This window comes from Tasmannia lanceolata, unplaced genomic scaffold, assembly GCF_043159265.1.
Source record: "Tasmannia lanceolata isolate RefF3 unplaced genomic scaffold, GAP_Taslan_0.1 ptg000002l, whole genome shotgun sequence".
Classification (NCBI taxonomy): domain Eukaryota; kingdom Viridiplantae; phylum Streptophyta; class Magnoliopsida; order Canellales; family Winteraceae; genus Tasmannia; species Tasmannia lanceolata.
Window position 1 is genome coordinate 41,174,201 of NW_027518679.1, and position 12,095 is coordinate 41,186,295.

The 12,095-nt window shown below is 38.5% G+C and overlaps 2 protein-coding genes and 1 non-coding gene across 3 annotated transcripts; all 3 read right to left on the bottom strand.

Moving 5' to 3' along the window:
* Window positions 1–812: 812 nt before the first annotated feature.
* On the bottom strand, window positions 813–885 carry TRNAC-GCA (transfer RNA cysteine (anticodon GCA)). Its single transcript has one exon. It is a non-coding gene; the product is annotated as a tRNA-Cys (tRNA).
* A 1,399-nt stretch (window positions 886–2,284) lies between these two features.
* On the bottom strand, window positions 2,285–2,997 carry LOC143884884 (uncharacterized). Its single transcript, XM_077388729.1, has one exon. The coding sequence runs from the start codon at window positions 2,962–2,964 to the stop codon at window positions 2,569–2,571; it is 396 nt and encodes a 131-aa protein (XP_077244844.1). The 5' UTR covers window positions 2,965–2,997; the 3' UTR covers window positions 2,285–2,568.
* Window positions 2,998–4,417: 1,420 nt separating this feature from the next.
* LOC143872864 (histone H2B-like) lies at window positions 4,418–5,424 on the bottom strand. Its single transcript, XM_077376771.1, has one exon. The coding sequence runs from the start codon at window positions 4,945–4,947 to the stop codon at window positions 4,546–4,548; it is 402 nt and encodes a 133-aa protein (XP_077232886.1). The 5' UTR covers window positions 4,948–5,424; the 3' UTR covers window positions 4,418–4,545.
* Between the last annotated feature and the right edge of the window lie 6,671 nt (window positions 5,425–12,095).

Genomic DNA, 12,095 nt, shown 5'->3' on the forward strand with positions numbered 1-12,095 from the left:
ATATATATATATATATATATATATATATATATATATATATATATATATATATATATATATATATATATATATATATATATATGAGGAAAGTGTTACTAACCTATAGCTTATCTAAGCTATAGCTCAAAATCACATGTGGCCCCACATTTTTTTGGGGATCCAAAGCATTAATTTGGAAGGCCCTTCCATAGATAGGGTGTGTGCAAAAAATTAGCCATATAGGTTCATCCTAACCCTGTATCTCATGCCAACATTTGTGTAGATGCTGAACTTCATTAAACCTAGAAAGCCCTTGAAGCCTTGATTATTGTTGGGTAGAAATAAAACATGGAATATGGTCTAGCTCTATCAAAATTTTACAATTTCTAGGTGTTTCTTTGTCAAGCATTAGCATAGAATGTGATTGGGATAGATAGGGAAACAATAAAGAGAGAGAAGAAGGCATGCGAGAGATGGGAAAGAATAAAGACAGGAAGATAAAGGAGAGGGAAGTAAATCAGGAAACACAGCTGACTTTCTCCTTGGAACTTATTCTTATATTTTTCTCTAATAATCTTTTTTTTATCTTCGATCTTATAAGATAAACTTGTTTATATTTAAGAGGAATGATAGATGCAAGGGCCCTCTCTATGCAGGAGAAGGGCCCTTGAATAGATCCACGTCATTTTAAAAGTCGGTTGAGAAACTGAATTTGGTTTGCACTTAATGACTTGGATCTATTCAAGGGCCCTTCTTTAGCCCTTGCATATATCATTCCTCTATATTTAAACAGAGAAATAACGGAAAAAAATCCACAAAAATGAAAAATTGGGAGGGCCCAACTGGGTTCGAACCAGTGACCTCTTGATTTGCAGTCAAATGCTCAACCAACTGAGCTATGGGCCCATTTTCGTCATTTTGGTCAAAATATATTTATATAACATAAAACAATATGCCTAAAGGTAGACCACGTCCCAAACCAAGACTGTGGTTTGGGCTATAGAGCATGGAAGGGCTATTACCAAAATCCACGACGATGGAACAGTCTAATACTTTAGACAGGCAGCTTTCTTTCAAATGAATAGATTAAAATAAAATTGCAAAAAAGAGCACCCACCCACATCGTATAGGTAAAATTGGCACTACTTTGGGTGGTGAGGATCGTTATTATGACCATGGTTTTAAATTTCAGTTTTGGTTTCACACAAACCGAAATTTCGGCCGAGATCCCAAAATATCTGCCGAAATTAATTAAATTTCGGATTTCGGACGAAATTTAAAACGATGGTCCACTCGGAAACATGTCAGATTAGAAGATTCAATAGGGGAGAATATATCATTCAGCTAAAGCTAATCGTTTTTTATTAGAATATTCCATTACATCATCCACATATTTACACAGCTTCAACTAAGGATGGGCAAGATTTTTAATCAAGCCGCGGCGGGGTATAGCCGTATAGGCCGAATCCAGTTCTGCCTGGGCCGGGCCGGCCGGACCAACTATCACTGCAGCTTTTATTCAATCACCTGATTACACTTTAACAGGACATTTTTTGTGACAAATTATTGACGTAAAATTAAAGAAGGACAGTGATAAATTCACCCCCTTCTAGTATGAATTCACCTTATATTTTTCAAAACGGACTGTACAACCCACACAATAGGATGATACAAATCGCCCATTTGATGGGCCACAATGTAAATAGGTTGTGCCCCAAAAATCATTTCCATAGAATGAATCTAACCCTTCGATCTAAAGAGGGACCTACATTATGGAAACTTCTATAGATTGGAGGATTGGGATCATCCTCTGGAAATGATTTTTGGGGCACAATCTATTTACGTTGTGGCCTATCAAATGGACGGTTTGGATCATCCTGTGGTGTGGGTTGTACAGTTCATTTTGGAAAATATGGGGGTGAATTTATCACCGCCCTATTTTTTGTGACAAATTATTGATGTAAAATATAAAAAAAAAGGAAAATTGAAAAAAAAAAGAAAAAAGAATAAGAAACTTTGCCTGGCTGGGCGCAATTTACTCTCTTCACCCTCAGCGGCGCTTATTAGAAGGAACCCTGGGATCACGTAGTAGGGGTGGAACTTGGGTTGGGTTTTCCAAAACCCCGCCCAACGTGAGAAAATTCTCAGGTCGGGTCTAATTTTTTATAGGAAAACCCGAGATTCATAAATCTGACCCATCCCAAGATAGTTTCTCAGGTTGGGTCGGGTTTTCATTTTTTAGCGTAGAATGCTGACTAATTTTAAAGAATTTAGAAAAAATAAAAGCAAATCTTCACACCAAAAATCTCTCTAAATTTATGTCTTCATTATTTCCACATAACAGACATGATCACCAAAATGAAAACAATTGTGTCTACATATTGCAAAATAATTTTCTATATTATTCAAGAGATATTTAAGAAAGTCACAATACAACCATATGAGTCGAGTCGGGTCGGGTTTCGGGTTTTGTTTCTTTAAAGTTTAAACTCAGCCCTACCTAAGATTTAGTCGGGTTTTCCAATTTAAAACCCAGCCCTACGCAAGACCCATGATTTCTAAACCTAAAACCTGACCCTTGCAGCCCTATCAGGTAGTGGTGTACTCTTCTTCTTCCCACAAGCCAAGTGCTCGAACAAAACAAACGGAGCCGGCAACGATAACGGCGGCAAACGCCGGAGGAACAAAGAAATCCATCATAGATCGCCGGAAAAGCTGAGCTGGCAAACAGAACGCCTCACCGGGCCCATCTAACGGAACCCTAATCACGTAACCTGGCCCCACCGCCCCCTCTCCAATATCACACGCACGTGAGAAGCTCGATAACGGAGATATCGCCGACACAAACGCCATTTCCGGCGAGAATGAGGCTACAGCCACTGTCGCCGTTAAAAGTGCCGTCCACGACAAGGCGTACATTAGCAGCGGGCGCTGGGTTAACGCCAGCCGGAGACTGGGGGATATTAGAAAAGAGAGGAGAGACATGTTTGTTTTTTTTTGCTTTAGTGTTTTTTGTATTTTGAGGGTTAGGGTTTTATAGGGGAACGTAAATACCTAATCTCAACCACTTCGTCTTTGGAACTTTTGCAGTTGAGTTGGTGAACTAAAGCGAATCCGAGAGAGAGAGAGAGAGAGAGAGAGCTATTTTTAGATGATGAGAATCCGAAGACCAAAGGCACAGAGATGCTGATAATCTGAATAGAGATTTTACGTTGGCGGAGTGTGGGGCCACAGGTTCAAAGTGGGCCCACCATGTTAGATAATAGGACGAATTGCTTTGTTTTGGACTTCACTGATTGGCGCTGTTCATCAGAGCTTTTTGGTTTGTAAGTTGTAAAGGGCTTTGATAGCTGGTTAAAGCGTATAAAACAAGGTGATTTCGTCCCATTATCAAAATATGTTGCAAGGATATCACTCTCTCTCATCCATTTGCCTTGTCTTTTTTGAATGATATCAGTCTCTTTATAATTAAAATACTAAAATTGGGATTTGCTAGGCAATTTGGCAGAAAGCCATTTCGAGGCTCTCTTTTGCACATGAGAGCAGCCACACATGTTGACTCCTATGAAAATTTTGTCTTATTCATTTAATTCATATGGGGTGGCTATTCTATATGCAAAAGCCAGCCACGAAATAGCTTTCCGCGAAAATGCCTAGCAAGTCCCATTTTCAACTATTTATCAGAAGGGATTTGCTAGGGTCCACTTTCGTGCGGAACATCTGTTTCATGAGACAGCAGCCACCTCATGAATAATGACAAAATCTATTGAAAAGTGAGCCCATGTGCTGCTCTCTCATGCAATAGATGTTACGCGAATTGGCTTATGCGATGGTCCCTAGCAAATCCCCACAGTTGGTACACGTCTACAAAAACACAAGAAAGAGAACTTGAATCCCAATGAAAATCATGAAAATGACCAAATCAAATGGTCAACAATTTGATAGGCATTTTCATCGACTATTTTCATAGGCAATTTCAAGGAAAGCCATTTCACCGCCCACATTTCCAGAGAGAACAAACACAGGGCATGTTTGGCTGCCATGAATTTTTCAATACAGTATTCAGATAATAAGGGGCGAACTGATCTTTAGCTAACTCGAACCAAACTTCGGTGCTATACGAACCCAATTTTTTTTTACTATTAATGTTAAACCAGGAGAATAATAAAATTGAAGGCAAATTGCACTTATTGTTTTGAAGATAAAAAAAAGCCCTTTTACTTGTTAGAGAAAGAAGGAAGAACGGTTGAGCTGTGCCACATGATCACTCTCCTTAACCCAGACCTTGGATCTCAAACCACTGGCCACAAACCGGCCCATACTTCGGTTCATCTTAATCTGGGTCACCTAACAAATTCCAACACTAACGCTTATATCGCGGCTACTAAAAAGATAAGTGAGTTGAAGAAGTAAAAAGTGAGAATCATTATTTTGAATCTTCCCACCAAAAGATTTCAGTTCATTATTTTGAATCCATTCAATAAAAGCAAAATTAAAAACCAAGACCATCAGAAAACGACCTATTCCCATTACTGAAAATACCCATATACAGAACATCTATGAAATTCAAGAACTAGTAAATTTAGTAACAGCCTTAGTGCCTTCAGAGACTGCATGCTTAGCGAGCTCTCGAGGAAGAACAAGACGAACAGAGGTCTGTATCTGCCGAGACGTAATCGTAGGCTTCTTGGTATACCTCGCGAGCTTCGAAGCTTCCTGAGCCAGCTTCTCAAAAATATCATTGATAAAGGAATTCATAATCCCCATAGCCTTGCTAGAAATACCAATATCAGGATGAACTTGTTTCAACACCTTAAAGATGTATATCTTATAAGTCTCTATCCCCTTCTTAACTCGTTTCTTCTTCTTGTCCCCACTCGCTCCACCTCCCTCCTTCGGAAGTTTCTTCCCAGCCTTTGGCTTCTTCTCAGCTACGGATGATGGCTTCTTCTCGGACTTGGGCGGCATTGGGATGGGAGATGAAGGGGTGTGTCTTTAGGAGAAATGGGGGAGGAGTAGTAATTAAGGAATTTTGTAAACTAAAGAGTGATGATGTAATAAAGAGGTTTGGTTTCTTTATTTATAGAGAGAGAGTGAAATGCATTTAATTGGATGGAGTAAAGAGGTTGCGGATTGATGACATGGCGAGTATCTGACCGTTGGTGGGGTTGCGTATCCGAACTTTTAGTTTTTGACACGTGGAGAGTGGGGATTGTATTTTGTTTTAGATGCGTCGGATTGGTGAGGTGTACTCGTACTAAACTACGCCTACGTGGGTACTACGCACGGATAAATTTGGTGGGCCCATGTTTGATGCCGAATTGTAATCTTCGTTGGAGAGATTAGGGCCTACAGAAGTACAGATTCAACGGCTTAAAGACGATCATCATGCTTGATCAAAGGTTCAGAATAATCGGGTGAAGGTATTAGGTAATCCCCCAGTGACTTCAGCTAGCCCTTAGGTTTAGCAAAATCATCAAAAATAAATTTTTTTTACCACATGGTATATTCTCATTGTTAGTCCCCTACTGGTCGTACTCTCGGTCTCCATATCATTTTCCTTCAAAATTTAGGGCTTGTTCGGCAAGGCTTCTCATTCTCGCCTAAATAAACAGGAGGAATCGGGTTGATGAGAATTTGTAGATTGTCGCTCCAATAAATGGAGGGTTTTTTTAAAAAAAAAAAAAAACTTTAAAAGTTTATTAAACAACAAACCAATAAAACACGAAAAAACGCAATTTAAAACCAAGCTTTGCCAACCATGGGCTAACTATGGGAATCTTTGATGAAGGGATAAGTTTTAGCAGATAAGACCTTATCTTGCCTTGCCTAGTATTTTAGGATATGTTGTTAGGGATAACTTCTATTCACATGGGTCTTTACTTGGGGGGCGGATATGTTGTTGTGAAAGCACTCTTCACAAGTATGTCTATTCAAGTAAGTCACTGTCGCTTTCTATGAATTAGAATGATACAGATGTAAAACACTTGTGAAAAGAGGTAGGCACATCCAGTTGAGGCATGATTGTTTGAGATAAAATGAAGACAAGAGGTAAGCACATCCAGTTGAGGCATGATTGTTGGAGATAAAATGAATCCTTCTTACAATAGAAAACGTCCAATAGCCGGGTATAGAGGTAAAACACTTGTGAAAAGAGGTAAGCTCATGACCTAAGTAAATAGAAAGTGCACCTACTGCATGAACCAGTGTTCATAGTATATTTTGTATTGTAATTGTGCTTCAAAACTCTAAAGTGACACATATCTAATCATTCGTAGCGGTAGGTTCATTTCTACACAATATATTGACTTAGCATTATTTTTAATAGTTTAAAAATAGTGGGGGATTGTTGGATATTTTCAAAATATTTTTATTTCTTAAATAAAATTGAGTTTTTTCAAAAAAATGGTATTTCCATTCAAAAGAAACTTTTGTTGTTAAAAGGTGATATGAAAGGGTAATTTCATTTGAAAAGGTGCATACATAGGGGTGCAACTCGGGTCGGGTCGAGGCCAATGCAACCCGACCCGAGGAACCCTTTTTCCAATCCGAACCCGACCCGACGAGATTAAACCCAACCCGAGTTCAACCTGACCCAAACCGACTTTTTAAGCTTAAAAAAAAATTTGATAAAAAATGTTGGGTTTCACTTGAGTCGGGTTGCCCAAACCCCCAAACCCAAACCCGACCTGAATTCAACCATGGCTGGGAAAACACAACCCGAACCCAAACCCAACCCGACCAGAGCCAACTTTTTTTTGGATTGAACCCAACCCGAGTTGCATCCATATGCCTACATGTCTTTTTTATCTTCTATAAAAAAGAAGGCTTAGGGTCTCGTTTTCAACAAGACTCTCTCCTCTTGCACTCTTCTCCTTTTTCTGAAACGCTAATATACTGATTGTCTTGAACATGGGGTGTACCCCTTGTTCTTGGCGTAAGCATTGTAGTAAGCATTGTATCCTCATGACTTATTTCCATAGTAATCACATGTATAAGTGTGGAAATTAAAGTCTTTATAAGAAAGCTTCGGCTTGCCTTGCCTTGCCTTGCCTACCTCCCATTTTTATAATCCTCTTTCTATTTTCTCTTTGTGTTTTATACTTTATGTATTTGCATCTCCACCATTTGATCATTTCATGATACTAGTTTGTCCCAACAATCTTACCCTTCACCGTTTCCTTTCCCTTTTCAACAAGGATACCAAACAACCTTTAGAATTGGAAGTGTGACAAATTATATCACACACGACTATATGGTTCTCATGAAAGGAGAAAAGTGTGACAAATTATATCGTCAATGAGACGGTTACTAATGTTCCTAGGATCTCAATGGCTAGTTTTAAACGGAGTTGCATGCGCACGCGTAGGGTCAAATTTGCAGTTGATGTAGGGACCGATTTCCAAGTTATAGACAACTGTGAGGAGATGACAATATTTACGTTGGGGAGGATGAATCGAGATCCCTCTTTAAGCTGGATTGGGTGAGTAAACATGTTGACAGCTACACATGTGCATTGACCACGTTGATCGAATCAAGTGGAGTCAGAACAAAGATGATGTGTGTAGCTGGCATTTCAAAAGGCCAATAGTGGTTTGCGACGACAGCAAACCGGTGACGACATTAATGAAAAATCTTCAGTGATTGGAAAACAAGCCAAGCTGGAGATTGTTGGGAAAGTTGCCTTGTTTCCCGTGACTCGTGTGGGAAGCAAAATTAGAAGTTTTTTTTTCAAAAACCCAATATATAAAACTCTCTTAAGCACCTAGGACTAAAGTGGCGGGAAGAGAGAGAGAGAGAGAGAGAGAGAGAGAGAGAGAGAGAGAATGTTTTTCTCAAGTTCCTTGAGTTTTCTCAAGTATGGTCTTGATTGATAAGCAAGGGTACGGGTTTTGGGTTTGTGTGTTTCGAGTTAATCAATTATAATGCTTGTAATTTTACTTTCTCATAGTGAAGATCATGTTTTTCGCTCGTAGTTATAGGCATATTGGCCGTACCACATAAAATCTCAGTGTGCATCTTGTGTCTTAAGTTTATTTTTTCTTTTCCATATATTTGTGCACGAACAGATTAGATTTGCCATTTGTTGGAAAATCTTTCAACAAATCAAATGTTAGTAAACCTTCTTACAAAAGCATTATAAAGAGAACGAATATGCCAAAAAATCGAGGGTAATAATGTTATTACCCGTAAGTGGGGCATCCGATTTTAGAGTGTATGTCCTGAAAGCCAGTCGTATTGAAACTATAATTTATTGTTTCGTGTCATCTATTGGGAATTTATTAAAGTGTGTGATGTGCTTCCACACACATGTTTGACCTTACCTAGTATCATAGGATTGGCCACGCACATAAAGATTATATAGTAGGGAGATATGACCTTCTGGTTCTTTGCATACCTAGAATGTTTCTGGTTGTGGCTGAGATTGGACATCTCGTACTTGTAAACAACAACCACCGATCCTGCCTCCATACATGCATTGGGTTCGCCTATCTCGATCACTAGGGTAATTGACTCTAAGCAGGTGGAATGGGTGCGATGATTGGATCATGCACTAAACGAATCACTTTATAGAATAACACGTGGACAAGGATTTGGATAAGGTTATTCTGCTAGATAGGACCTTTAGATATGTCCTTGGATACCCATAAAAAAAAGATATGTCCTTGGACATGAGGCGTGCATGATCAAATCATGGGTCTGCATACCTTTTTTGTATTGTGACATTGGAGCATCAAACCATATTAACTGATAAGCCTAAGAATCACCAATGAATGATTACTACAAGTGTTATTACTGTACGTAAATAGGTGTTGCTGATACAATCATCTCCATAGGAACTGATATATAGACGTACAATATCATATAGATAAATCACTGCAAATCAAAGAGTTAGATCATCCTATCGAGATGATTTTTCGGGAAAGGCCTATTTCCAATGGGATCAAACAAATGAATGGTTTGAATAAAATAACACACTGGGCCGCAATGAATTTTCTAAGAAATACACGTTAGTTATATGATGTTCGCACATAAGCGCACATGGTTTTTTTTTTTAAATAGGGTGAAAGCCAAGTTCAAAGGTCTAAAAGATCTGAACCATTCAATTCTTGTGCCTCAAGGTTCGTGTTGAGAGAGAGAGAGAGAGAGAGAGAGAGAGAGAGAGAGAGGTACCGATTGTAGGTTTAACAACCAGCAAAAAGGTGAAATGGAGGGGAATGGGACTTGGAGGGGGTGAATTTCGCACCACCCTCTTACATGCTTTCCTAGAATACACTTATCAGGACCCACATTTGCTCCAGCCGACCAAAGAGCCTGGAGAACACCTTGATCAGAAGAGCCTAAGCCCTTGATTCATCAAGCCTTGTTATGGGTTCCACCTAGAGAAGCCAAACTGTCGATTTTTGTAGTAATCTAAAGTTATGAATGTCGTTGGAGATGGAAAATGTCAGTAGGAGATGGGCCTAAGGCTATGTGGGCCACTTCATGGTGTTCTAAAGGATTCACAAGTCTTGATCTTACAAACACTTTCCCCCTTCTAGGACCCAAATATTGCTTTTTACTATTGATCCCAAAATGACTTTTCTGCATAGCTGCGCCCAATAAGTGACTTGTCCGAAATTTTGGTTTGACAGAATGGTTCCTACTTCCTACCCATGGTTAGCATGAATAGAATGGTTCCCGCTACCGATAGCTAGCATTGACAGTATGGCTCTTCTCCCTACCCATAGTTAGCATGTATCTACCCCGGTCACACTTGAGTATCATATACCCCCGCTCCAATTGTATATGCCCCAACTCCAACTCTTATCTTCCTTCAATGGACGGGAACATAGTGCATATATACTCATTGATGTAGCAGGGATAAGGACAAGACATGATCTACCACGAAATCACGTGTAGAAGTGTTGCCGTTCAACTCGGGAATATTGAACCTCTCAACAGATCCTGTTCCTTTCTTATGGGGTCCTATCGGGATAGGCAAGGTTTTAAATTTCGGTTTCAATATGAAAGTCCGGTCGAAAATCTTGTAAAATCACGGAAACATTTCGGTACGAAATCATGACCAAAATCTCGATAAGAGTCGTCACCAGTGTTTTTCTTTTTAGTTTTTGTCATTTTTTTAGAAATATCTTAAATGAATCTCATTTTTCTTCTATTTTCTGCGTGGAGTTGATTTTGATCAGGGTTTTGAAAATGTTGACAAAAACTTAACTTTAATTATCTGAACAGTTCCATGTTTCACAAATAATCTCGAATTTTCATACGAAAACTGGCATTTTTCTGAATGCAAGTCGATTCTGTCTCGATTGCAGTCGAAATTGAAATATTTCAATTGAAACAAAATGTTTCAGCCGGAAAAGATTCAATATTTCACTGGCCGCCAACAGGTTTTGAAATTTTAAAAAGGGAGGAATTTGAGTAAATTTGATTCATAAATCTTCAGTGTTATTGCATTTTTAACTTCCCTTCTCAATGTGTACTTTAGTACTTGCCAACAGGAAAATCCAATGGCTACAAGATTTTAAGATTCATTTAACTTAGGGTTTCCAATTTTGAGAAGGAAAATGATATGAAGATGTCGTAAGTAGAGAATAGAACTCCTCTTACCCATATCACATTCATCTTAAGCAGAATCGGACAGAAAGGGGCCAAAAGAAGACAAAGGCTAATGTTTGTCGTTCTTGCTGTAAGAAATCAAGCATAGAAGTATATAGAACACACGGGCTTACACACTAACCAAAGACAAAGTCATCAAAACAATAAACTAGCCATATGCACGTTTTTAAAACAAGAACATTCTGCTTTAGAAAGCAGTAGAAATTGCACATGTTAGCCAGATTTAATTGTAGAACCTCAAAGTTATCTTTGCTGATGAGGATCAGAAAAAACTATCAACCAAAACCACACTCAAAAAGAAAATTCCCAATTTACCAAGAAGTCTGTTGATTGAGGCTGCTTTGAAAAACCTACCAGTATGTTTTAATGCGTGCTTCTGTCCCTCCTTCGTCCCTACACTCGACAAAGACCTCTTCTAGATATTTTAAATAGCTAAGAAGAGAGATGACTCAATTTGAGGAGGGTCTGGGCTCCATAAATACTTGAGTTTATCAGAAAAATCTGGGCAAATTGGAAGATTAGAGTGATAATTTCGCATTCAGCTAGTGCCAATTAAAGACAACCTACTAGCAGTAGGAGCGGACAACTAACTGAGGAAGGAAAGGAAACACAACTCAACAACTGAATCCTGAAGAATGAGAAACTGGACTCCACTTGGCTGATAACTCGGTCACTACTAACGTTAGCATACAGACCCCTAAACAGAACACTTAAAGAAGAAGAAAATACATTATATAAAATTCAAAATCAGATGCTCCAGGACCATACTTTCCTCACTTCAGCAATAACATTACATTCAAAGTGTGATCTCCTATCAAAATGTTCTCGGCTAAGAGAAAGATTGCAAAAGACTAATACCGCTTTCAGGCCTTCTAACATCTTCCTAAATGCCACTAATGACCAGCTCCACTCGGGGACTTATCCCAAGGGATCTGGTCTGATAATCCCACCTAATAGTACAGTATGTCGCAAATGTCATTCTTGGGAATTTCTCGGCAAGGGAAAATCTCGGGATACATTAATTTTTATTAATTTTTTCGGGTTTATATCGGGAAATAAACGGTAAAATTAAAATTATTTAAAAAATATATAAAAATATTAAATTTAAGAAAAAATATATAAAATAAAAATATTGTAAAAATATCTAAAAACGAAAATATCGCTACATTTTTTAAATCTGGGGATTAGTTCAGGATTTTGTCGTTTTATCAAAATCTTGCGATAAAAACGCTATATTTTGAAAATATCCGAGATATTTGTGACATATACAGTACAGCAGATCTCTATAAAACTTCAAAACCAAACATGTTTGGTATAATGGTAGGGGTGATGACCTGAGAGTTTTCGCATTGCATTCCGAAGATTGCTAAAAAGCTATGGTAAATCCATCCCGATCCGGAGCCTTATTGCCATCTATTGAGAAAATGGCTTCCTGAACTTCATCCTCTTCTAAACCCTCTTCACTGGAATAATTTTTTTATTGAATCACAGGACAG

Excerpts from the sequence above, each read along its gene's own strand:
- LOC143884884 (XM_077388729.1), bottom strand. The coding sequence starts at position 2,964 with ATGTCTCTCCTCTCTTTTCTAATATCCCCCAGTCTCCGGCTGGCGTTA.
- LOC143872864 (XM_077376771.1), bottom strand. The coding sequence starts at position 4,947 with ATGCCGCCCAAGTCCGAGAAGAAGCCATCATCCGTAGCTGAGAAGAAG.